Raw genomic sequence first — 25,019 nt, 5'->3', positions numbered from 1 at the left:
GAGTATGTGAGCAAGAGTGAGGTGGTAAGTGAGAATGTGAGCAGGAGGAAATGAGTGTGGGAGCAGGATCGAGGTGAGTGTGTGAGCGGGAGGGAATGAGGGATTGAGTGTGTGAGCGGGAGGAAGTGAGGGTGTGAGTGGGAGCGAGGGGGTGAGTGTGTGAGCGGGAGGGAGTGAGTGTGTAAGGGGAGGGAAGGGGTGAGTGAATGGGTGAGCGGGAGTGAGTGAGAGTGTGAGCGGGTGGGAATGAGTGTGAGCGGGAGGGAGGGGGTGAGTATGTGAGCGGGATGGAGTGAGGGGGTGAGTGAGTGTGTGAGCGGGAGGGAGTGAGGTTGTGAGCAGGAGGGAGGGGTTGAGTGTGTGAGCGGGAGTGAGGGTGTGAGTGAATATGTGAGCGGGAGGGAGTGAGGGGGTGAGTGAGTGAGGGGTTGAGTGAGTGAAAGGGTGAGTGAGGGAGGGGGTGAATGAGTGAGCGAGTGATGGGGTGAGTGACTGAGGGGTTGAGTGAGTGAAAGGGTGAGGGAGGGAATGAGGGAGTGAGTGAGGGGGTGAGTGAGTGAGTGAGGGAGAGGGTGAGTGAGTGAGGGGGAGAGGGAGTGATTGAGGGAGTGAAGGAGTGAGGGAGTGAGTGAGTGAGAGAGTGAGAGAGTGAGGGAGGGAGTGAGGTGGTGAGGGAGTGGGTGGGAGGGTGAGTGAGTGAGTAAGGGAGGGGGTGAGTGAGTAATGGAGTGAGTGAGGGAGGGGGTAAGTGAGGGAGGGGGTGAGTGAGTGAGTGAGGGAGAGGGTGAGTGAGTGAGGGGGAGAGGGAGTGATGGAGGGGGTGAAGGAGTGAGGGAGTGAGTGAGTAAGGGCGTGAGAGAGTGAGGGAGGGAGTGAGGTGGTGAGGGAGTGGGTGGAGGGTGAGTGAGTGAGTAAGGGAGGGGGTGAGTGAGTAATGGAGTGAGTGAGGGAGGGGGTAAGTGAGGGAGGGGGTGAAGGTTGAATGAGTGAGTGAGTGAGTGAGTGAGGGGGAGAGTGAGTGAGGGTGTGAGTGAGGGAGGGAGTGAGGGTGAGGGGTGTGTGAGGGAAGGGGTGAGGAGGTAAGTAAGTGAGTGAGGGAGTGGGGGAGGGGGTGAGTGAGGGGGAGGAGATGAGTGAGTGAGTGACGGGATGAGTGAGGGGGTGAGGGAGGGAGGGAGTGGGAGGGGGAGAGTGAGTGAGTGAGGGGTGAGGGAGTGAGTGGCAGGGAGGTAGTGAGGGTGAGGGGGTGAGGGAGTGGGTGAGGGGGTGAGGGAGGGAGTGAGGTTGAGGGGGTGTGAGAGAAGGGGTGAGGGTGTAAGTGAGTGAGTGAGGAGGTGAGGGTGAGTGAGGGGGAGGGGGTGATGGTGAGGGGTTGAGTGAGTGGGAGGGGTGAGGGGGTGAGTGAGGGGGAGGGGGTGAGGGAGTGAGTGAGGCGGAGGGGGTGAGGCGGGTGAGGGGGTGAGTGAGGGGGAGGGGGTGAGTGAGGGAGAGGGGGTGAGGAGGAGTGAGGGGGATGGGGTGAGGGATGGGGATGAGGGGGTGAAGGGATGAGGGGGAGGGGGGAGGGGGTGATGGTGAGGGGTTGAGTGAGTGGGAAGGGGGTGAGGGGGTGAGTGAGGGGGAGGGGGTGAGGGAGTGAGTGAGTGAGGCGGAGGGGGTGAGGCGGTGAGGGGTGAGTGAGGGGGAGGGGGTGAGTGAGGGAGAGGGGTGAGGAGGAGTGAGGGGGATGGGGTGAGGGATGGGGATGAGGGGGTGAAGGATGAGAGGGAGGGGGAGGGGGTGATGGTGAGGGTTGAGTGAGTGTGAGGGTGTGAGGGGGTGAGTGAGGGGGTGAGTGAGGGGGAGGGGGTGAGGGAGTGAGTGAGTGAGGCGGAGGGGGTGAGGCGGTGAGGGGTGAGTGAGGGGGAGGGGTGAGTGAGGGAGAGGAGGAGTGAGGGGGATGGGGTGAGGGATGGGGATGAGGGGGTGAAGGGATGAGGGTGAGGGGGCGGGGCTGAGTGCGGGGGCGGGGCTGAGTGCGGGGGGCGGGGCTGAGTGAAGGGGCGGGGCTGAGTGAGGGGGCGGGGCTGAGTGAGGGGCGGGGCTGAGTGAGGGGGCGGGGCTGAGTGAGGGGCGGGGCGAGTAAGGGGCGGGGCTGAGTGAGGGGGCGGGAGCCTGAATTCCCGGCGTGCCTGGCGGTGGTGCGCGTGCGCAGTGTTGTGCTGAGGCTGTTGTGCAGTGCGCGGGGGGAGCGCGAGCCGTGTCCCCGAGACCGACGGACAGAGAGAGGCCGGACATGGAGGTTACCTCAAAGCCGCCGGCGCTGGTGGGGGGCAGCGGGCCGCTGGCTGAGGCCCCGACACCGGCCCCGGCACAGGGCGGGACCCGCAAGCCGCCGAGGAAGGTCCTGGACGAGGAGGCCTACATCTCAGTGAGTCCGGGCCCGGCTCGAGGCCAATACCACAACAAGATTACATTTGTATAATGCACTTCACGTCGGGAGGACGTCCCAAGGCGCTGGACAGTGACAGCAGTTCAGCCCCGAGCTGGGGTCAGGGGGGGTCAGGGGGGGGAGTGTGGCCGATGTCATGGTCGAAGAGGAGGGTTTTGAGGCGGGACTTGAAGGAGGCTGAGGAGGGGGTGAGGCGGAGTGATTGGGGAATGGAGTTAAAGAGGTTGGGGGCAGAGTGGCTGAAGGCTCTCCCGACAATGGTGGGGCGGGTGGGTCGGGGGACGTGGAGCAGCCGGAGCGGCTGAGGGGAGGGAACAGGCGGGTTGGTAGGGGGTTAGGAAGTCACAGAGGTGGGGTGGGGTGAGGCCATTGAGGGCTTTGTAGGTGAGGACCAGGATCTGGAACTGGATCCTCTGAAGGATAGGGAGCCAATGGAGTCGGGCGAGAGTGGGGGAGATGGGGTCACGGAGTTTGGTGCGGGAGAGGACACGGGTTGCAGAGTTAGTTCTGGATTATCTGCAGCTGTGGAGGGAAGGGTTGGGAAGGCCGACAAGCAGGGAGTTTGCACAGTCGAGGCTGGAGGTGATGAAGGCATGAACAAGAGTTTCAGCGCCTGAGGGTGAGGTTGTGGTGGAGTCGGGCGATGTTATGGAGGTGAGGGAAGGCAGAGCGGGTCATGGCTTGAATGTGGGGAAGAAAAGACAGTTGAGGGTCGAACAAGACACCTATGTTCCTGGCTGGCTGGTGAGTTGGTGAGTTGTAGTGGGCAACCATGGAGGTTGATGCTGCCAGAGCCTGAGGTGCTGAGGCGCTGGCGTGAGCCAATCAGGAGGGCCTCAGCCTTGTCCACATTCAGTCTTGTAGGAAATTTGCCCTCATCCAGGACTTGATGTCCGACAGACAGTCTGTCAGGACAGCAGTGGTCCTGGAGTTGAGGGTGGAGGCAGAAGGACAGAGTTGGGTGTCATCCGCATACATATGGAAGTTGACCCCATGTCTGTGGATGAAGTCACCGAGGGGGAGCATATAGATAATAATAATAATCCTTGCATTTGATTTAGCGTTTTTCACGTCTTCTAGACGTCTCAAAGCGCTTCACAGAATTTGCTGTAAAGTTAATTGACTGTATATTTGTGGGCAAAACGCGGCAGCCAATTGCGCACAGCAATGTCCCACAGACAGTCATGGATTGAAAATGACCAATTTATTATTGTTTTGTTTTGGAGGGATTATTATTAGGCTCTGTGTGGAGTAAGGAAACTTGCCCAAGATTTCCCTGCCTGGAATTGAACCCAGGTGTCTCGCTTGCAAGGTGAGTGCTCTAATGAGTGAGCTACAGGATTCCATATATTAAAGAGGAGAGCGCCAAGTACAGAGCCCTGGGGGAATGCCAGACATGACAGTGCGGGGGCTGGAGGAGAAATCTTTAGAGGTAACAAAGTGGAGACGGTGAGAGAGATAGGAATCCAACCAGGCAAAGGCAAGTCCGCGAAGTTGAAGTAAAGAGGAGAGGCGATGTATGAGGATGGAGTGGTCGACAGTGTTGAAGGCGACAGAGAGGTCGAGGAGGACAAGAAGACAGAGGGAGCCCTGATCACAGATGATCCGAATGTCATTAGTGACTTTGACCAGAGCTGTTTCCGTGCTGTGGGTAGCGCGGAAGCCGGATTGGGGGGTTCAAAGAGGGAATGGCGAGAAAGAAAGGAGTGGATCTGGGACGTGACAACTTGTTCCAGGACCTTAGAGAGGAATGGGAGATTAGAGATGGGGCAGTAGCTGGAGAGGAGGACGGTTTTTTNCAGGATGGGAGTGATGACGGCTGTTTTTGAAGGGTGGGAACTGAACCATGGACAAGGAGAGGTTGATGACGTCGGACAGGAGAGGGGCCAGAAGGTGGAGCTGGGAGATGAGAGAGCTGGGAATGGGATTAAGGGAGCAGGTGGTGGGTTTTGAGTTTGCGAACAATCGTGGTGAAGGAGGAGGATCGAAGATAGGGAGGGATAGGTGTGGAGTGGGTCATGAGGGAGAGGTGATGTGAGGGTGGCGGTGGACGGGGCTGAGGTGGCTGAACATATCCACTCGATTTTGGATTCGAGAAAGTCCAGCATCTTTTCACAGTTGGAGTTTGAGGAGAGGATGGGCGAGGCGTGGGAAGGTGGATGGAGGAGACGGTTTGTGGTGGAAAAGAGAAGCCTGGGGTTGTCGTTTGCCTCCAAGATAACCTTGGAGTAGAAGGAGGATTTGGCGGAGGCAGGAGCGCAGCGGTAGGTCTTGGTATGATGAAGCCAAATCTGCCGATGGACCATTAGTTTGGATTTGGTCCAGGTGCGTTTGGCAACAACAACAACAAGATTCCATTTATAGAGCGCCTTTCACGTTGGGAGGACGTCCCAAGGTGCTGTACAGTTGGGTCAGGACCCGAGCAGGGTGGTCAGGGTGAGGGGAGGGAAGGGAGGGAGCAAGGAGGCGGTAGAGAGTCGAGAGGGGAGCTGAAGGCACGGTCGAAGAGAAAGGTCTTGAGACCGGCCTTGAAGGAGGAAAGGGAGGCAGTGGCGAAGGCACTGGGGGATAGAGTTCCAGAGCCTCGGGGCTGAGAGGCTGAAGGCCCGGCCACCGATGGTAGGGTGGTTGGGGCGGGGGACGTGGAGCAGACCGGAGCCAGAGGAACGGAGGGTACGGGCAGATAAGTAGGGGGATAGTAGGTCGGAGAGGTAGGAGGGAGCGAGGCCGTGAATGGCCTTTTAGGTGTGGATGAGGATCTTGAATTCGATCCTCTGGGGGATGGGGAGCCAGTGGAGGCGAGCGAGGGTGGGTGTGATGTGGTCGCGGTGTCTGGTGCGGGACAGTACACGAGCGGCAGAGTTCTGAATGACCTGCAGTGTGGAGGGAGGGCCGGGAAGGCCGGCGAGGAGAGAGTTCCCATAGTCCAGCCTTGAGGTGATAAAGGTGTGGACCAGAGTTTCAGCCGCGTGAGGGGTGAGGTAGTGCCGTAGTCTGGCAACGTTCCGGAGGTGATGGAAGGCGGTGCCAGTTGTGGCGCAGATATGAGGGAGAAAGGACAGCTCAGGGTTGAACAGAACACCGAGGTTCCTGACCGGCTTTGAGAGGTGGAGAGTGCGGCCTTGGATGCTGATGCTGATGCTGTGCTGATGCTGTGCTGTGGATGCAGCTCGCACTTGTGCCTTGAGGGGACGAAGATGGCTGGTGTACCAGAGGGATTTACGTGAATATGAGCAGTTCGGGAGGTGAGGGTGTTAAGGGAGTCCAGAACGGAGGAGAGGGAGTTGTGGAGAAAAGAGAGTGAGGAGGGGAGATTGGTCAGGGAGGGCCAGAGGTGTAGGAGTTCTGATGACTCCAGGGCAGGGGAGAGGGAGGAAACCCAATCCTCTCAGCGAATATTATTATAATAATAATATTAATAATAATAATTGTATTTGATACAGCGCCTTATCACGGCTTCCAGACTAATAATAATAGAAATACCGAAGAAACGCTACAAAATCCAGAACTGCCAGTCATTTTATATTAATCCTTGCTTTTGATATAGTACCTTATCGGGTCTTCTAGATGTCTCAAAGTGTTTCTCAGGATATACTGTAAAGTGAATTGATTGTATATTTTGTGGGCAAAACATGGGTGAAACAATTCTGCACAGCAGTGTCCCACAAACAGTCGTGGATTGAAGTGACCAAATTTTTATTTTTTTTATTTTGAAGGGATTATTACCCCCAGAAAGGCGATACGCTAATTGACTAACAACCGGTTTCCTACTTACTGCTGAGTAAGCAGAGGTATGTGGAGTAAGGAAACTTGCCCAACGTTTCGCCCTGCCCGGGAATCAAACCCAGGTCTCTCTCTCGCTTGCGAGGCGAGTGCTCTAACCACTGAGCTACAGGACACCACTATATATATTTGGGATAAATAAAGGAATTTTATCCGCCTGAAAAGATTGAAGGGCTGGTTTAACCCCCCAGGATTACAACTCTCCCTTGTGGTCCCAAATTATAGAATATTCCAACACCAGAAGGAAGCCATTCGGCCCATCATGCCTGTGCCGGCTCTTTGAAAGTTGTCAGAAAGATAAACAGATGTTCTACTGTTAACAGGTTTCTACTAAATAATAATGATCCTTGCATTTGATATAGTACCTAATCATGTCTTTGTGAAGTCTCAAAGCACTTCGCAGAATATACTGTAAAGTGTAGTGACTATATTTTGTGGATGAAACATGGCAGCCAATTGTGCACAGCAGTGTCCCACAAACAGCTGTGGATTGAGTGACCAAATTATTATTTTCTATTGAAGCAATTATTATCCCCGGAAAGCAATCTAGCCATCGAATCGACTAACAACCGAGTTCCTACTTACTGGAGTCCTGTAGCTCAGTGGTTAGAGCACTCGCTTTGCAAGTGAGAGACCTGGGTTCAATTCCAGGCAGAGGGCGAAACCTTGGGCAAGTTTCCTTACTCCACACAGAGCCTAATAATAATCCCTCCAAAACCAAAACAATAATAAATGGTCATTTTCAATCCACAACTGTTTGTGGGACGCTGCTGTGCGCCATTGGCTGCCGCGTTTCGTCCACAAATATACGGTCAATTCACTTCACAGTCTATTCTGTGAAGCGCTTTGAGACGTCAAGAAAACATGAAAAGCGCTAAATCAAATGCAAGGATTATTATTATTACTGCTAGGTGAACAGAGTGTGTGTGTGGAGTAAAATAAGGACATATGGAGCCTGTTACAGCAAATTAATGATTTTAATCTTGTTGAACAATCTTAGATTGATTTACATTAAATCCCTAAAGCACTGGAACAATTTGTTTTGCATCATGTAATGCGTGCTAGTGTTACTGGGCGTCAGGGTCAATAACCAGCTGTCTTTCCTACCCCACGTTCAGGACCGCTTTCCTCCAACTCCACCGCATCATACACCTCCGACCGTACCTCACACTCAACACAGCCAAAACCCTTATTCATGCATTCGTCACCTTTTGCCTTGATTTTCCAACACCCTCGCTATTGGTCTCCCCAGCTCCCCAACACATAAAATCCACTGATTCTAAATTCTGCTGCCCATATTTTCACCTATACCAAACTCTGCATGCCATCACCCTAGTCCTTGCTCCCTATCCTACCCGACAAGCTGTTTAATTGCTTGTTGGCTACATATTAAGGCCTTAAGACCTGAATGTTGTGCTAATCTACAGCAGTTCTGCCCCTGAGACCATGTATAGGTATTTGTTTCATACATCTAGTTACTTGTCTTTCGTTTTGTAAATTGCCCTAGTGCATGACCACTGTATACTTCTTTTTGTGACAGAATTTGGAGAAGATAATCCAGAGAGACTTTTTTCCTGATGTGGAGAAGCTACAGGCTCAAAAGGAATATTTGGAAGCCGAAGAGAGTGGTGACATGGAGAAGATGCGGGAAATTGCCATTAAATATGGCTCTTCACTGGGAAAGTCCACATTGGGTACCCCTGTGCCATGTAAGTGTTTTCTCATAATGAAGAGTCTGAGTTGCTCAGGAGCTTGCTGAGTGTTCCGTATATATCCATGAATTACTTGGGAATTAAGAACATAAGAATTAGGAGCAGGAGATGGCCATTCTACCCCTTGAGCCTGCCCCGCCATTTGATAAGATCATGGCTGATCTTCAGACCTAACTCTAATTACCTGGAGTCCTGTAGCTCAGTGGTTAGAGCACTCGCTTTGCAAGTGAGAGACCTGAGTTCAATTCCAGACAGAGGGCGAAACCTTGGGCAAGTTTCCTTACTCCTCACAGAGCCTAATAATAATCCCTCCAAAACCAAAAACAATAATAAATTGGTCATTTTCAATCTACGACTGTTTGTGGGACATTGCTGTGCGCAATTGGCTGCCGCGTTCACCCACAAATATACAGTCAATTCACTTTACAGTGTGTTCTGTAAAGCGCTTTGGGATGTCCTCCCGACGTGAAAAGCGCTATATCAAATGCAAGGATTATTATTATTATTACCTGCCCTATCCCCATATCCCTCATCCCTTTATTTTTTAAAAATTTATCAGTCTCAGCTTTGAAAATGTTCAAGGACTGAGCATCTACAGCCTTCTGGGGTAGTCAATTCCATAAATTCACTGCCCTCTGAGTGAAGAAATGTTTCCTCAACTCTGTTCTAAAAGGCTGACCCTTAATTTTCAGACTGTGACCCCTGGTTATAGATTCTCCCACCAGGGGAAACAGACCCTCAGTGTCTACTTTATCAGCCCTTTAAGAATCTTATATGTTTCAATAAGATCCCCCCTAATTCTTCTGTACTCTAGAGAATACAGCCCTCGTTTATTCAGCCTATCCTCATAGGTCAGTCCCCTCATCCCAGGAACTAACCGAGTGAATCTACGCTGCACCCCCTCGAGGGCAAGTATGTCCTTTTTTAAATAAGGAGACCAAAACTGCACACAATACTCTCGGTGCGGTCTCACCAAGGCCCTATACAGTTGCAGCAAGACTTCCCTACTCTTGTACTCTAAACCTTTTGCAATGAACGCTAACTGCCGTTCGCCTTCTTAGTTGCTGCTGCACCTGCAAACTAACTTTTTGAGACTGGTGTACAAGGACACCCAAATCCCTCTGAACACTAAGCTATCTAATCTCTCCCCCTCTAGAAAATAATCTGTTTTTCTATTTTTTCTACCTAGGTGAATAACTTCACACTTCCCCACATTAAATTCCATCTGCCACCTACTCGCCCACTCCCCGAGCCTATCTATATCCCGTTGCAATCTTTTTGCATCATCCTCAGAGCTTACTCTCCCACCGAGTTTAGTGTCATCCGCGAATTTAGATACGTTACATTCAATGTCCTCGTCGAGATCATTGATGTAAATTGTAAATAGCTGAGGCCCAAGCACTGATCCTTGTGGCACTCCACTAGTCACATCCTGCCAATTCGAGAATGACCCGTTTATCCCTACTCTCTGTTTTCTACCCGTTAGCCACTCTTCAAGCCGTGCTAATATGTTCCCATTAATCCCGTGGCCTTAACCTTGTGCAATAGCCTTTTGTGTGGCACTTTGTCAAATGCCTTTTTAAAATCTAAATATACTACATCTACTGGTTCCCCCCTATCTAACCTGCAGATACATCTTCAAAAAACTCTATGAGATTAGTTAAGCATGACTTCCCTTTTGTAAAGCCATGTTGGCTGCCTAATCTTGTTATGGTCTTCCAGGAATCCCATAACGACATCTTTAATTAAGGACTCAAGAATTTTCCCTACCACTGATGTCAGACTAACTGGTCTGTAGTTCCCCATCTTTTCTCTCCCACCCTTCTTAAATAGTGATGTTACGTTTGCAATCTTCCAATCAATGGGAACCGTTCCGGAATCCAGAGAATTTTGGAAGATCAAAGACAAGCCATCCACTATCTCAGTAGCCATCTCTTTTAAAACCCTAGGATCTTTGACTTGATTTGATTTGACTTGGTTTGTTGGTTCCGTGGCTGGGCAGAATTAAAATTGTTAAAATGTTAAGGTCATCCGTCACCCCAGTTCTTCAAAATAACAGTTACAGTTGGCTTGGTCAAGACTAAAATGAAATGCTTGCCTTGTTGCCCCAATTGTAAAGCCATTGTTCAGCATGGTAGTGGTTCGTAAAGTACAGTGCCTTCTGGAGCAGAGAGAACTTTGAATGTAAGGGAGAAAAAAAGGAAAAGATAAATAAACAAAATCAAGAAAAATGGTGCACAAGACCCTGAGGAGAAGTCTAGTTATCCTGACTTTCAACCAGTTCAACCTCTTGGAGTCCTATAGCTCAGTGGTTAGAGCACTCCCCTTGCAAGCGAGAGACCTGGGTTGTATTCCCGGCAGGGCGAAATGTTGGTCAAGTTTCCTTACTCCACATGCCTGTGTTTACCTAGCAGTAAGTAGGAACCCAGATCTTAGTCGATTGGCGGATCGCTTTTCCGGGAATAATAATCCCTAACAAAAAAAACAAAATTATTTGGTCACTCAGTCCACGACTGTTTGTGGGACGCTGCTGTGCGCAATTGGCTGCCACGTTTTGCCCACAAAATATACAGTCAATTCACTTTATCGTATATTCTGTGAAGCGATAGACATCTAGAAGATGTGAAAAGCGCTATATCAAATGTAAGAATAATGAATAATAGTTATTTTAGCAATTTGGGGAGCAGCTTTATGGAGGAAGAATAAATGAAAGTTAGAACAAAATGAGCCCGATTGAAATCTCACTTCTGTTGAGAAAGCTGTTAGCAGTGGTTAGACAGTGGACTATTATGAGCAGTTATGATGGTACCAGAGGCCCACATGGTGGAGATAAATGGGTCTTTTATTAAACTCAGCATTCAGAATCTGAAAGCTGTGTTGTGAATATTTGTGCCAGCAAATAAATCTTGTCTCTATACTATAAATAGATCAGACTGAGTCGTGTAATTTAATGGACAATCTGAAATATGGCTGAGATTTGCCTTGTGTTGAGTGAAGGGAGCATGTTATTCAGAATGTGTGCAGGGTGTGTGCCTTGGGGGTACAGAACAGCAGTCAAGTGCATCCCTGTGTACGGGGTCGTACTTATTTTGCAACTTCTGGTGATCTCATCTGTATAAAAGGTCTGGACTTCCTGTGTAGGAGGTGAGAGAGAGAAAGTAATAGTGTAAAATGGACACTAGTCTCGTGAGTGACACTATTGACAATTTCCAACTAAATAAATAATAAATTAATAATAATGATTTGGTCACTTCAATCCATGACTGTTTGTGGGACACTGCTGTGCGTAGTTGGCTGCTACGTTTCGCCCACAAAACACACAGTCACTACACTTTACAGTTTATCCTGTGAAGTACTTTGAGACATCTCAACGGTGACATGATAAAGTACGATATAAAATGCAAGGATTATTAATTATTATATCTGAACCCAGCAAGTATCTTAGCATTGATGTTGAAAATTTCCAGCCATTGTTTATACTATACACTAAATACAGTGAGGGTGCGGAGGAAAGGGGAAGAAACAAGGTATTGATTGGCAGCTACGTTGCTTGCGAGTGGCTGGAGCCAAAACATTCCCAAGCATCACAAACGTCTCCAGGCTGTCAATCACCTCGGAGCCGCCGCTAATTGGCCCCCTTCCCGACCGAAGGGAACGGCAATGGGAGGAGGCTCCTCTGTTGGGCGGGAATGGTATTTTGGTTCACCTCAGACGCATTTAAAGTAGGACAAAATGTCCGTCCCCGATGCGTCCGGCTTAACCGGCTTCCACTGTAATATAGAAAACATTTGAAGTTTCTCTTCCATGTTAATTGAAAAGGTGTAGCAACTTTTGTTTCAATTATATTGACTCTTCGGTGAGCATATTTGGAACGTAGCAACATGGAGGAGTTGAGCTTGTTGGTGGTCTCAGGTTGTCTTTTGGTGATCTGGTACAGTGAAGTATCCTTTTAAAAGTCACTGTGAGTTGGGTGGTCTCCAGGTCGGTGCTGCAACCTGCTCTGGTAGAACGAGATCTGCTCCAATACGGTTTATAGCACATTTTTGTTGTTTTGGTTGCTGAATGTTTTTTTTTACCATGAGGGTTTGACCTACCATTCTGTAATGGAAACCTGCCTGCTTTTGTTTTATTTCTGGTCTGGTACAGATATCACACCGGCTACTTTTGAAACTCCAGAAGTTCTCCCGGGGTCTCCGGCTATACAGAGCAAAGCTCGACAGGGTGGCAAGGCAGCAGCTGAAGGTAATGTATTGATCTAAAGTGAATGATTATGTTATTGTAATGTATTCAACCTTATAAGGACGTTCATAGGGATGTATTTTCTGGGGGTTTCATGTAGTTTGTAGTATAAATGGGGGTGGTTAAATTGTTTTGCTGACTTATTTCCTCTTAATTTTCTGAGAGTTTGAACAGAAGAAGCAAATTTGCCGATGCTTATTTAGAACATAAGAACATCAGAATTTGCTGGGGAAAGAAGACCAAGGTCCATCTAATTCGCCTTACACTATCCTGGCAGTTGTTTGACATGTTGTGTCCCAGCTATAAACTGTGTCCCGAGATATTATTTTCTAGCAGAAATCTGTCTTAATTTGTTAAAAGAAACAAAACTTTCTGCTTCCACCGCCTCCCTAGGGAGCCTGCTCCATAAGTTTACTACTCACTCACTGAAGTAGTGTATCTGCAGATTTGTTCTGAATTTACCCCCTTCAATCGCAGGCTGTGTCCTCTGGTTCTACTGTTCAGTACAAGATAATGCAGCTTCTCATGGTCTACGTTATCTATTCCCTTCAGAGTCTTAAGGACCTCAATCGTATCACTCCTCAACCTTCTCTTGTCCAGTGTGAACATGCCCACTTTACCTAATCGCTTCTCATTGTCCAGTCCCTCCATCCCCTCGACCATTTTGTTTGCCATCTGTATCCTGTCAAATAGCTGCAATATAATAATAATCCTTGCATTTGATATAGTGCCTTATCAAGTGTTCTATACTTATGTGTTTCACTTGTGTTTTTCCAGGAGAAAAGAATGGATCAAAGGAAGAGCAGAAACTGCCCAAATTAGACACATTCTTAGCGAAAAATACCAGTGAGGACAATGCATCCTTCAATCAGATCATGGATCTCGCTGATGAAAAGAACAAGGTTAAACACGCTTGGTTGTATGAAGCAGAGGAAGAGTCGAAACAGGTACAGTGCGTTCCACTGAAATGTGTCTGTGTGGGATATACATTCCTCATTTAACAACAACAACAAGATTTCATTTATAGAGCGCCTTTCACTTCAGGAGGATGTCCCAAGGACGTCCCAAGGCGCTGGACAGTTGTCCAACAATGCTGCTTGTGAAAGAATTCCTTCTAACACTTCGTCCACAAAATACACAATCACTCCACTTTACAGTTTGTCCCATGAAGCACTTTGAAACATCTCGACAATGTGATAAGGCGCATATCAAATGTAAAAATTATTATTATTATGGTCTGATGCTGTACTGAATATGTTGCTAATGCTGTCAGTTCATCAACATTTGAACTTCTCATTGCAGCAACGTGATAATATCCTGGCATTGCCGTCTGCAGAAATGCAGGTGAATGAGAAGAGCAAAGCAGGTGTGGAAACCTGGGTGTACAAAGCCAAAAATGTTCTCATGTACTATCCAGAAGGTAAGGTGTTGTGGAAGTCTAATTAATCAGCAACTCTTAGAAACCATCATAGAACATTTATTAATGTGGGGAAATAGCACCTTTGGCTGTTAACAGCGTAATGTCTACTTTCATTACAGAGCTTATTGTTTTTAATAATTTACACTATTTGCATTGATAATAATAATAATCCTTGCATTTGATATAGCGCTTTTCACGTCGGGAGGACGTCCCAAAGCGCTTCACAGAATAGACTGTAAAGTGAATTGACTGTATATTTGTGGGCGAACGCGGCAGCCAATTGCGCACAGCAATGTCCCACAAACAGTCGTAGATTGAAAATGACCAATTTATTATTGCTTTGTTTTGGAGGGATTATTATTAGGCTCTGTGTGGAGTAAGGAAACTTGCCCAAGGTTTCGCCCTCTGCCTGGAATTGAACTCAGGTCTCTCACTTGCAAAGCGAGTGCTCTAACCACTGAGCTACAGGACTCCACGATCAGATGTGGATGAGATCCAAACATGAGTGATATTTGTGGTGGTGATGGATGAAAAATGCTTTTGTTATGCATCAATTCTAAATGTGAAAGAATTTGTCCCTCACTCAGCAAGAAATTAATAGGAACATGGGAATAAAAAAGATGAGATCTGAAAAGACCGTTGCAGCTCATCTATCTGGTTGCAATATATTGTCTTTCCTAAAGTGAGGTGACCGATGCTGAACCCAATGTTCTAAATGCAGTCTGATAACAAGTTGTTTTGAACTTTGAGCTATCACGTTGTTGCCCTGTGCTGCACCTTCTCCAATGCCAAGGTTGTTCCTATTATAGTAATGACGAGAATTGTACACTGGGTGGCATTAGTATCGCATTGTGTGACTTGTGCTCTGTTTCTTACCTATATACACATCAGATCTTGTTCACTCTCCTTACTGTTGCTGTTACACTTGGTAGAGATTTGTGTTGGCTTAGAATTGATTTATCTCTTGCTGCTGTGGGTTTAAAATTCTTTCAGTTGTTAGACTTTAAATAAAACCTTCCCTCTCTTGGGCGTTAGATTGCTTATCATAGATTTACAGAATTATACAGCACAGAATGAGGCCATTCAGCCCATCGTGTAGTGCCGGTTCTTTTAAAAGAAAATGGCAATGTCTGGTATGGGAAATCAAAACTATTACACTATTAAATACAGAGCGCTCTTCCAAGACTGCGAGTTGTCATATTTTAGGACATAGTTTGAGGGATATTTGCATTGCATCTAACCCGCCCTGATTCTGTGCCTACGAAATGCAGTCACTGCACTTTATGGTAAATCCTGTGAAGCACTTTCAGACGTCCTCCTGACATGAAATGCAAGGGTTATTATGACCTAAGTAGAAGCTGTTGATACTGGAATCTAAATCAATAAAAGCTCCTGCTCTCTGGCAGTGATATACCTGACCTTGAAGATTATAAAATTCATTACAAAAAAACTATTTTGATCTTGAAAAATCTAACATTTGTGTTTCACAGGAGTGAAGGATGATGAGCTCTTCAAGAAGCCTCAAGAGGTTGCCCACAAAAATACTCGTTTTCAAGGTGACCCATTCAGCAAAGCCTTGAGCAAGTCACAGCTGCAGCAAGCAGCAGCCCTCAATGCACAGGTATGTCAAATAAGAATTTGTTAACTGCTCTAACTTCTCTAGTGTGAGCATGTGAAGTTTTTTTTTAAACTTGGGAGCCTAATCAGTTAAGTTGTACCTCTCCATATTCCGCTGTATAATAATAATGATAATCCTTGCATTTGATATAGCGCATTATCACATCTTCGAGATGTCTCAAAGCGCTTCATGGAATATACTGTAAAGTGAATTGACTGAATATTTTGTGAGCGAAACGTGGCAGCCAATTTGCGCACAGCAGCGTCCCACAAACAGTGGTGGATTGAGTGACCAATTATTATTTTGGAGGGCTTAAAGCTCCGGAAAAGCGATTCGCCAATTGACTAAGAACCAGGTTCCTACAAACTGCTAAGTGAACAGAGGCACGTGGAGTATGTAAACTTGCCTAAGGTTTCGCCCTGTCCAGGAATTGAACCCAGGTCTTCTCGTTTGCGAGTGCTCCTAACCACTGAGCTACAGGACTCCTATGGTAATACACTCCGGCTGGCTGGATAATGGGGGGAGATCCAGACCAGTGAGCCGGAATTTCTGACTAAGTATAATTACGATGCGAGTACCAGTATGTTTCATCAATGTCGGCATTATCATTGTTTGAAACCCGTGAGCAGAAGATTGTCAATAAGCTATTTCCTGCTCGTGGGAATCAAGCAAGGTCCAAACATGAGTCAAAGTAGATATTTCCTGGCTGTTGTGAAGTTCAGCAAGGATGGTGAGGCGGCTCAGCATGGCATTGGCAAGTGCTAGGATAGTTGGTAATCTACACGAGCGCGGGTCCGTGGATTTTTTTTTAAATTAGGTTTTGGACCCAGTCCAGCTCAGTGCGAAGGTGTAAAGTAAACCCCACCTGGAGCTGGGGTTTACTTTACACCCATCAGAAATGTAAACTGTGTTGTGGATGGGGCTGGACCAACAACACATCCTGCTAATTGTCCCCTCTTCTACAAATGGGAACGTGCACTGCTCAAAACATTCGTTCTTCATTCTTCCTATGCTGATTTGACTAACCAAATGAAGTTAGTCTAAATAACTTTTACATTGCAGTAAATTCCTGACCCTGGCTTAACCTATCACATCCACTTCAGTCATCCTGTTGTCAATATCCGACCGCACTTATTTATGTATTTAAGTGACAAATGACATGTTGCTTCTCTGTGTGGGTACCAGGCAACTGAAGGAGTTCAAATGGTGCACGTGGCCTGGCTCTGATCATTGATTAGCAACTAGGAAGTGGAAGTCTGAGTTTGCTTGGCTAACCTTGTCTGGGCGAAGATACTCCAGTACTCTAACCCTAACCTTAGTGAAACTAGGCTCTGGATTATGAGGTCAGTGTCCATTCCAAAGAAGCTACACAGTGCTGAGCGCAGGGATCTTTGAGGCCATGGTTTGTTGAGCTGTGTGGCGTCCTGTAGCTTAGTGGTTAGCACACACTAAGCTAAGCATTTTGATTCCTAGGCAGAGATAAACCTTAGGCAAGTTTCCTTATTCCACACACCTCTGTTTATCTAGCAGTAAGTAGCAACCTGGTTGTAGGTGGATCAGTGACTCGCGTTCCGGGGGTAATAATCCCTCTGAAAAAACAAAATGTGGTAATTTAATCCATGACTGTTTGGAGACACTGCTGTACACAATTGGTTGCTGCGTTTCACAAAATATAGTCAATTTATTTTACAATATATTCTGTGAAGCGCTTTGAGACGTCTCAACGAAAGTGCTATATCAAATGCTAGGTTTATTGTTATGGTCACCTCGCTAGATTGTCTTACACAACAATTTTCTGACTGCGTTGCTGCTGCAATCCCGGAGATTTGAACATGTCCAAACCAGAGTATCAGAGTTGTGAGAGTTGCCAATTACATGGCATTGGTGAGGAGTGGAATAGAACACATGGTGTGAGTGGCTTGGCCTGGCCTATTCTCTCCAATTGCGTTGTTCAGTGTTTCTGGGAAACCTCTGACCAGTGCCAGTCAGTCACCTTCAGTGTTGAGAGCTGCAGTGCACAAAAAATACGCAATTAATTGTTTGGGGAAGAGGAAGGGTTGATTTGATTTTTGTATTTACTTCGACTTCACACAAGCCATTCACCAATATTGTATTTTTTTTTAGTTATCAGAAGATCTACTATTTACCTACCAGTAACTAGGAAACTGGTTGTCAGTTGATTGGCGGATCGCTTTATCCCTTCAAAATAAAATAAATAAATAGATAATTTGGTCACTCAATCCACGACTGTTTGTGGGACACTGCTGTGTGAATTGGCGTCTGTGTTTCTCAGGACCCTGTCAGGGATACCACAAAGGGAAGGAGACCTATTAGGCAAAAGCAGAAGTACTTTAAAAGCATTTTTGGAAGCTTACCCAGAGCATATAAAAGGACAACTTCACGGCCCGAAGCCAGGAAGGTTGTTGGAGAAATGAAGCAATGGATTGCGTCACTCCATAAGGGGACATAACTACACAAGAACAATCCGAAATCTTTCTTCCACTGGCTGAAGTCTGTCGTCGATCATGGTTGGAAGGGTCCGTCTGGGCTTGTGACAGTTTTGACAAGTCCAGTGTTCCACAACAAGCCAATGAAGGTATCCTGGAGTCCTGTAGCTCAGTGGTTAGAGCACTCGCTTTGCAAGCGAGAGACCTGTGTTCAATTCCAGGCAGAGGGCGAAACCTTGGGCAAGTTTCCTTACTCCACACAGAGCCTAATAATAATCCCTCCAAAAAACAATAATTAAAATTGGTCATTTTCAATCTATGACTGTTTGTGGGACATTGCTGTGCGCAATTGGCTGCCGCGTTCGCCCACAAATATACAGTCAATTCACTTTACAGTGTGTTCTGTGAAGCGCTTTGGGACGTCCTCCCGACGTGAAAAGCGCTATATCAAATGCAAGGATTATTATTATATCCTTGGGGTCTAGGGGGAGCATTGTGTGAAATTAGTGTCTGATCCAACAGGAGGTATCAGCGATCCATCTGCATGGAGAAAGAAAGAGCTGGTGTGGAGCAGATTTGTGCACCCCCCACCCCCCGCCCCCCTGGCTGTACTCCCCATCCTTCGCTATTCACACTCCATTCTTTTCCCTTAATGCCTTCCCCACCTTCTCTCCCTCCTGGACTTTTCCTCCGCTCCAGCCTGGGCATTCTCCATCAAGATCATTGATGCTGGTCACTCAGAGCAGCCACCCCGAGTACGTCCTGCCTCCCCTGTCTCTGGAAGGTAAACCCCACCCTGTGCCCTCTCTCATCCATATCCACACACTTCCCAACTCTCTTCCTCCCCTTTCCTCCTACAAACCCACCCTTCTGCGCCTGTCCCCATCAGTGCCGCTGTTTGCATTGCCCTCCAAAATGTCCACTCCCTTTCAGACAAAGCTCTCGCGAGCCACAACCTGATCGATCTGGCTGGATGAACAAATCAATCTCCTTGGGCTCACGGGAACATGACTGTCCCCTGGAGAAGCTGGCTTGTCAGTGCTGGAAATTAGGAACATTTCTGCTTCTGGTTACTCTGTGCCTAGAGTAGCCCAATGCTCTCAGTGCAGGATGCTTTCTGACAGGCTTCCCCTGACCCTAACCTGGCTCTTGTTTTTTTTTTAAAGTTCAAACAAGGCAAAGTGGGACCTGATGGCAAGGAATTAATCCCTCAGGAGTCGCCCAAAGTAAACGGGTATGGATTCATGGGAACACCTTCACCTGCTCCAGGTAAGAATGTATTAATCAGAAGAATGCAATATAATTGAACTTGAATTTATATCACAACATTCACATAGGAGAATGTCTTGGGGCACTTCACAAGGATGGAGTCAGATCTCAAGTGAAAGGGAACTGGGAGGTGACTGTAAACATGGTCAAAGTGGGGAGATTTTTTAGGTAGGATTTAATGGCAGATAGAGAGGGGTAGAGGGAGGAAGTAACGGAGCTTAGGGGCTGAGAGCTTGGTATGGATGGTGGTATGGAGGAGGCAGAGGGCATACAGCAGGTCTGCATTAGCTGGGGTTAGTGAGATGCAACATATTTAAGGATTTATAAGAGAAGATTGTTCTCCTTAGAGCAGAGAAGGTTAAGGGGAGATTTAATTAGAGGTGTTCAAAATTATGAGGGGTTTTGATAGAGTAGATAGGGAGAAACTGTTTTCTCTGCCGGGTGGGTCAGTAACCAGGGGACATAGATAATTGACAAAAGAACTAGAGGGGAGATGAGGAGAAATGTTTTACACAGAGAGTTGTTACTGTCTAGAATGCACTGCCTGAAAGGGTGGAAACAGATTCAATAACAATTTCAAAAGGGAATTGAAAAGGAAACAATTACGAGGCTATGGGGAAAGTATGGGGAAGTGGAACTGACTGGGTAGCTCTTCCAAAGAGCCGGCACAGGCACGATGGGCCGAATGGCCTCCTTCTGTGTTATAATATTCTATGATTCTAAGATCAGAGCCTTGATGTCAATCCATAGGGAGCCAGTGGAGTCTGGTGAGGGCTTGGGTGATGGGCATTTGGAATTATGTATGGGTGAGGATGTGGGCAGCCGGGACTGGATCAGATGGAGGGTATGAATAGTGTCCGTCGTTCGAAAATTCAATACGAGGTAATAAAGATGATGAATACCCCATTTAAATGATATTTAAATAAGATTTGTTTTGATCAGTTTTCCCATCCTTTTGAAATACTAATCCCCAAGCCCAAGAACGGTGTGGATAATAATAATAATCCTTGCGTTTGATATAGCGCTTTTCACGTCGGGAGGACGTCCCAAAGCGCTTCACAGAACACACTGTAAAGTGAATTGACTGTATATTTGTGGGCGAACGCGGCAGCCAATTGCGCACAGCAATGTCCCACAAACAGTCGTAGATAGAAAATGACCAATTTATTGTTTTTGGTTTTGGAGGGATTATTATTAGGCTCTGTGTGGGTAAGGAAACTTGCCCAAGGTTTCGCCCTCTGCCTGGAATTGAACTCAGGTTTCTCGCTTGCAAAGCGAGTGCTCTAACCACTGAGCTACAGGGGATCCAATCTATTCCTTTTCTAGCATTAAACTAAATCCATTAATATCGATTAATATTTTATAACTCGGTGGGGTTTGTTTGAAAAATACATTACAACAATAAATTTGGATTTAATGTCTAATACTTTGGTGTGGTCAATGGATATAATCTTGTGATATTAGTTTGATTGTGTTTTCGAAATAGAAAGAAAAAAGTGCAAAGGGTTTTCTGCTTGCTTGAGCTGTGTTTATTCAGTGAAAAGGGCATCTTTGACTGACTGTTTTACTCACTGTAGGTGTGAGTGAGTCGCCTTTAATGACATGGGGCGAAATAGAAAATACTCCATTTCGAATTGATGGATCCGAAACTCCGCATGTGGAACGAACGCCAGGCCCAGCTTTCAAGGTAAAAACTGACTGTTTAACAGTAGAAATAAAAACAGAAATCGAACAGAAAACACCTTCTATGGAGAGAGGAAAATGAGTTATGGTTTCAGGTCGATGACCTTTGATCATTTTCCTCTCCCCATAGATGCTGCCTGACCTGCGGAGTGTTCCCAGCAACTACTGTCTTTATTTCAGATTTCCAGCATCTGCAGTATTTTGCCTTCTGATCTACAGCAGGTTGGTTTGGGAAGTTGGTATTAGAGACAGGTGACAATACTATCCTAGGTTCTCAGTGTAGGAAATCTGGTCTCTTAATACCTTTGCCATTTCTGTTCGTGTCATTATGATGGGTTTCTACCTGCAGTGAGGTGCAAGAACATAACAGGACAGCTTGTAGCATGCCGGCCACCTTGATGTTCAGTGGTCTGATTCCTCAGTCAGGCGTGTCTGCAGTACTCCAGTCACTGCTGATGACAGACCAAAAGGTCTGGACGGCTGGCAGGACTTTGAAGACAGTCAATAGAAATGGGGATTCTTCCCACTTGGCTCCTATTAACTCTGGAAATCAAATTCCTAATGGGTAGAATGGTCCAAACTGAACAAGCATCAGGAAGCTTGCCAGATAGTGCTGTAAATGGCATGCTACACAGTTTTAGCTGTTTAAACTCCAATCTTATGAACCCAAGCCTTGGAATTCACCATTTGCACCTAATACTCTCCAGAATTAGGTAAACCCCAGGTTACCCCTTTGGGGAGAGAATGCATATTCCATTTCAGATGTGGAAATTACTGTGCTTAGATGGCATATGTGGAACTCTCAATTTGGTTTGGATCCTCTCATTATGGTAATGGGTTTCCATGCAGGTCAGACATGTCGCTGACCAAAAAAAAATTTAATTTCTGGAGCTTGCCTCTCATGGTTGAAGATATGTTTGTGGTTTGGGACGCTACCCTGCGTGAAGGGCACTATATAAATGCAAGTTGTTGTTGTTGAGCAAGAGGGGCTGGCAAGTCATCAGCAATTTCTTGGATTAGTGAAGAAAATGGATCCCCACACAGCTGTAAACAAAAGACAAAATACTGCAGATGCTGGAAATCTGAAAAAAAAACAGAAATTGCTGGAAACCCACAGCAGGTCAGGCAGCATCTATGGAGAGAGGAAAATGAGTTAACGTTTCAGGTCGATGACCAAAACGTTAACTAATTTTCCTCTCTCCATAAATACTGTCTGATCTGCTGCAGGTTTCCAGCGACTTTTGTTTTTATCTCATGTAGCTGTAACTTGCCCTCATAACCACTGTTTTATATTTGCATATGTGGAGTCTTGTAGCTTAGTGGTTAGAGCACTTGCCTCGCAAGCGAGAGGACCTGGGTTCGATTCCTGGGCAGGGTGAAACATTAGGCAAGTTTTCTTAACTCCACGAGCCTCTGTTTACCCAGCAGTAAGTAGGAACCCAGTTGTTAGTCAATTGGCAGATCGCTTTTCCGGGGGTAATAATCGCATCAAAAAAACAAAAAAACTAAAAAACTGTTTGTGGGACGCTGCTGTTGCAATTGGCTGCTGTGTTTTGCCTACAACCTTTACAATCAATTCACTTTACAGTATACTCTGTGAATCGCTCTTAAACGTCTTGAAGATGTGATTATTCTTATCCCTAGTTATAGGGTCTTCATTAACTTTTGTATTTCTCTTAATAATAATCCTTGCATTTGATATAGTGACATGTGATACATTACATCGTTAGGATGTCTCAAAGTGCTTCACAAGATATACTTTAAAGTGGTTTGACTGTATAGTTTGTAGGGGAAGTGTGGCAGCTGGTTTGCGCACAGCAATGTCCCACAAACACCCATGGAGTGAGTGACCAATTTTATTTGGGGGATTGTTGGCCGCATCAGGAGAAACTCCCTTCTTTTTTTGAATAGTGGCATAGGAGCTTTAACGTCCACTTGAACAGGCAGACAGGACCTCGATTTAACATCTCATCTGAAGGATCCAACAACACACCTTAGTACTGCATTGAAGTGTGAAGGCCGACATGAGGCTTTAACCCACAGCCTTCTTACTCAGAAATGAGAGTACTACCAACTGAGCTGCTACCCTGTGGAAGGGCCTGAATATAAATGCACGTTGTTGCTGTTAAGCCAGGCTGACACACTGAGCTAAACTTTCTCCTTCCTAATTGAGAAAATGGACAGGTTCCTTACTTTCACGTCTCTGCCACTGCCTCCCCAATCAGCTGATTGCTGGATGGATCTTTATCTTTTTTAAAAACTTATTGGTGAATTGGCTGGCATATGGGGAGCTCGTTGTGGAAACCAATACTATGTGGTACCTACCCAGTATGCTTTATGGCACCCCATAGGGTTGATAGCAGCAGATTGAGTTGACACAATCCCAGGATCTGCTTCATTGAACAAACAATGTGCATTGTTACCTTTTTGTTTGACAGTAACCTCTAGCTTTATTGTCACCTCACAGATTCTGGAACCGGGCCGGAGAGAGAGACTTGGGCTGAAAATGGTGAATGAAGTTGCTGCCAAGAATAGAACGAAGAAACAGGAAGCCTTACGCAAGGCGACTGAGAGTCTTGTAAGGTGAGAGCAGTCACGGTTTGAATTAAGAACCTGGTTTAATTCTTGATTTGAATAATTGTAGTTGTTCCCCCAGTGGTCTTTTTTAACGTTTCAGTGGGTCAATCCAGGGCGGTCCAACAATTTTGGCTGTTGCGGCCGGATGCCATATTTGAGAAATGTCTGGGGGCCTCCAATTGGATATTACACTATTATTCTTTCTGCTTATCCACTGCTGTGACAGGTGGGATGGAGTGGGGCAAGGGGACGTGGGGCAGGGGGACAGGTAGGCGGAGGTAAGATAGGGACACACGCAGGTGGGATTGGGGGTGGGGCAGGAGAGAGGCGGGAGAGGGTGGGACAGGAAAAAGCCGGCGGGGGTCGGGAGATGGACATGGTGGGAGAGGGAGGGGGTCGAACAAGGTGAGTAAGAGAGCGCGGGGAGAGAATTGGGGAGGGAGACAGTGGGAGAGAGGGGAGGGAGATGGGCAGCAAAGGGACAGACTCCGCCTTCTGCTGTCTCGCCCTAAAAACACCACATTCTCATTAAACACAAACAGCTTTCAGGAAATCATATAAAAATTTTTGAAGCAAACATAATTGAGCCAAATATTTAAAAAATTCAAAAAAATATATTAATCCATCCTAGGTATAATTTTAAAATATCTTTGGTCATGGACAGGGCAAGAAACGATGGTGTAAGAAGGATCATTGATTTTTTTTTATCTCTTTAATTTTCAGTCTTTCTCCACACGGAATCAGCCCGGTTATGTCACCAGCTTTGCAGCGATTGGTTAACCGGACCAGTAGCAACTTGCAAGGCAAGCGAGAGCGCAAACCATTCTACTACATGACTCCTCTATCCTGCAATATGAAGAAAGAAAAAGACACTTTCTCATTTTAGTCCATTTAACATCAAAAGATCTCTCTGGTTCAAGACTGTGAAAAAGATAAAAAGAAACCAGAGCAATCTGAACGCGAGAAACAATTGAGCAAAAACTTGCTGCAATTCCATGGCACTAATTTAAATGATCAAGGAGTTTCTCTGGGTTTGCTCGTCAACAATCCCCCAAATAAAACCTTATATCAACATTTTCATGGTGGACTTTGCTATGCTTATATAATCCACCACGATCACCATCAAAATACACAACGGTTATACTTTGGCGGTGAATGTTGTGGGTAGGGCAAACGTGAAAATGACAAGTCTATTGTTCCCAACCAAATCTTCTTGGGCACATTGCCTAGATTACTTGAAGAAATAAAAACAGAAGTGGCTGGGAACACTCAGCGGGTCAGGCAGCATCTATGGAGAGAGAAAAGTGAGTTCACGTTTCAAGTCAATGACCAAAGGACCTGCTGAGTGTTCCCAGCATCTGCAGTATTTTGCCTTTTGTTACTTGAAGAAATGTTATCTTAAACCTCTCCCCTTTGAGAAACCAGTTCAATCTCTTCAAATCCCAAATGGAATGGATCACAAACTGATTTATTGGTTTTAACAAAATACTGTAAATAGAACACGTCTCCTTTATCCTGTTGGCACTTCTAAGCCACTCAAACCCAAAGGCTGTCAATTCCTTCGGTCAAGCTTTGGTTTTGGTAGAACAATTCTACTACAGAACCAATTCAATAACTACCTTCCAAAAGCAAAAACATCGCACGACAGCAGGAGCTACCTTTTAAACGATCCCCAGGTTGCTATCATTTTTCACCACCATCCAGTAATGTGCATGTCAACAAGCATACAAGCAGTAATGTACACGGAATGTCGGAATCAAGGCAACCCTCTGTGGTGGTTTCAGTCGCCCGGTTCCTAAGCCAGCCAGGTCCAGAGTACTCCAGGGCACTGTTGATGACA

At 46.5% G+C, this 25,019-nt stretch overlaps 1 protein-coding gene across 1 annotated transcript; it reads left to right on the top strand.

Annotated features, from left to right (window-relative positions):
- Positions 1 to 2,173: 2,173 nt before the first annotated feature.
- ess2 (ess-2 splicing factor homolog) lies at positions 2,174 to 23,974 on the top strand (the record flags this gene model as incomplete). Its single annotated transcript, XM_007910078.2, is given in 10 exon segments — positions 2,174 to 2,410; positions 7,755 to 7,923; positions 12,073 to 12,168; positions 12,943 to 13,112; positions 13,468 to 13,585; positions 15,076 to 15,206; positions 18,817 to 18,919; positions 20,497 to 20,606; positions 23,070 to 23,185; positions 23,903 to 23,974. Coding segments are annotated over 10 exon segments (1,220 nt in total), but the record flags the coding sequence as incomplete, so codon positions are not given.
- Positions 23,975 to 25,019: the final 1,045 nt, after the last annotated feature.

Source organism: Callorhinchus milii, unplaced genomic scaffold (assembly GCF_018977255.1).
Source record: "Callorhinchus milii isolate IMCB2004 unplaced genomic scaffold, IMCB_Cmil_1.0 Scaffold8, whole genome shotgun sequence".
Lineage (NCBI taxonomy): Eukaryota > Metazoa > Chordata > Chondrichthyes > Chimaeriformes > Callorhinchidae > Callorhinchus > Callorhinchus milii.
Note: the sequence above shows the minus strand (reverse complement) of the source record. Positions and strands in the feature narration are given on the sequence as shown.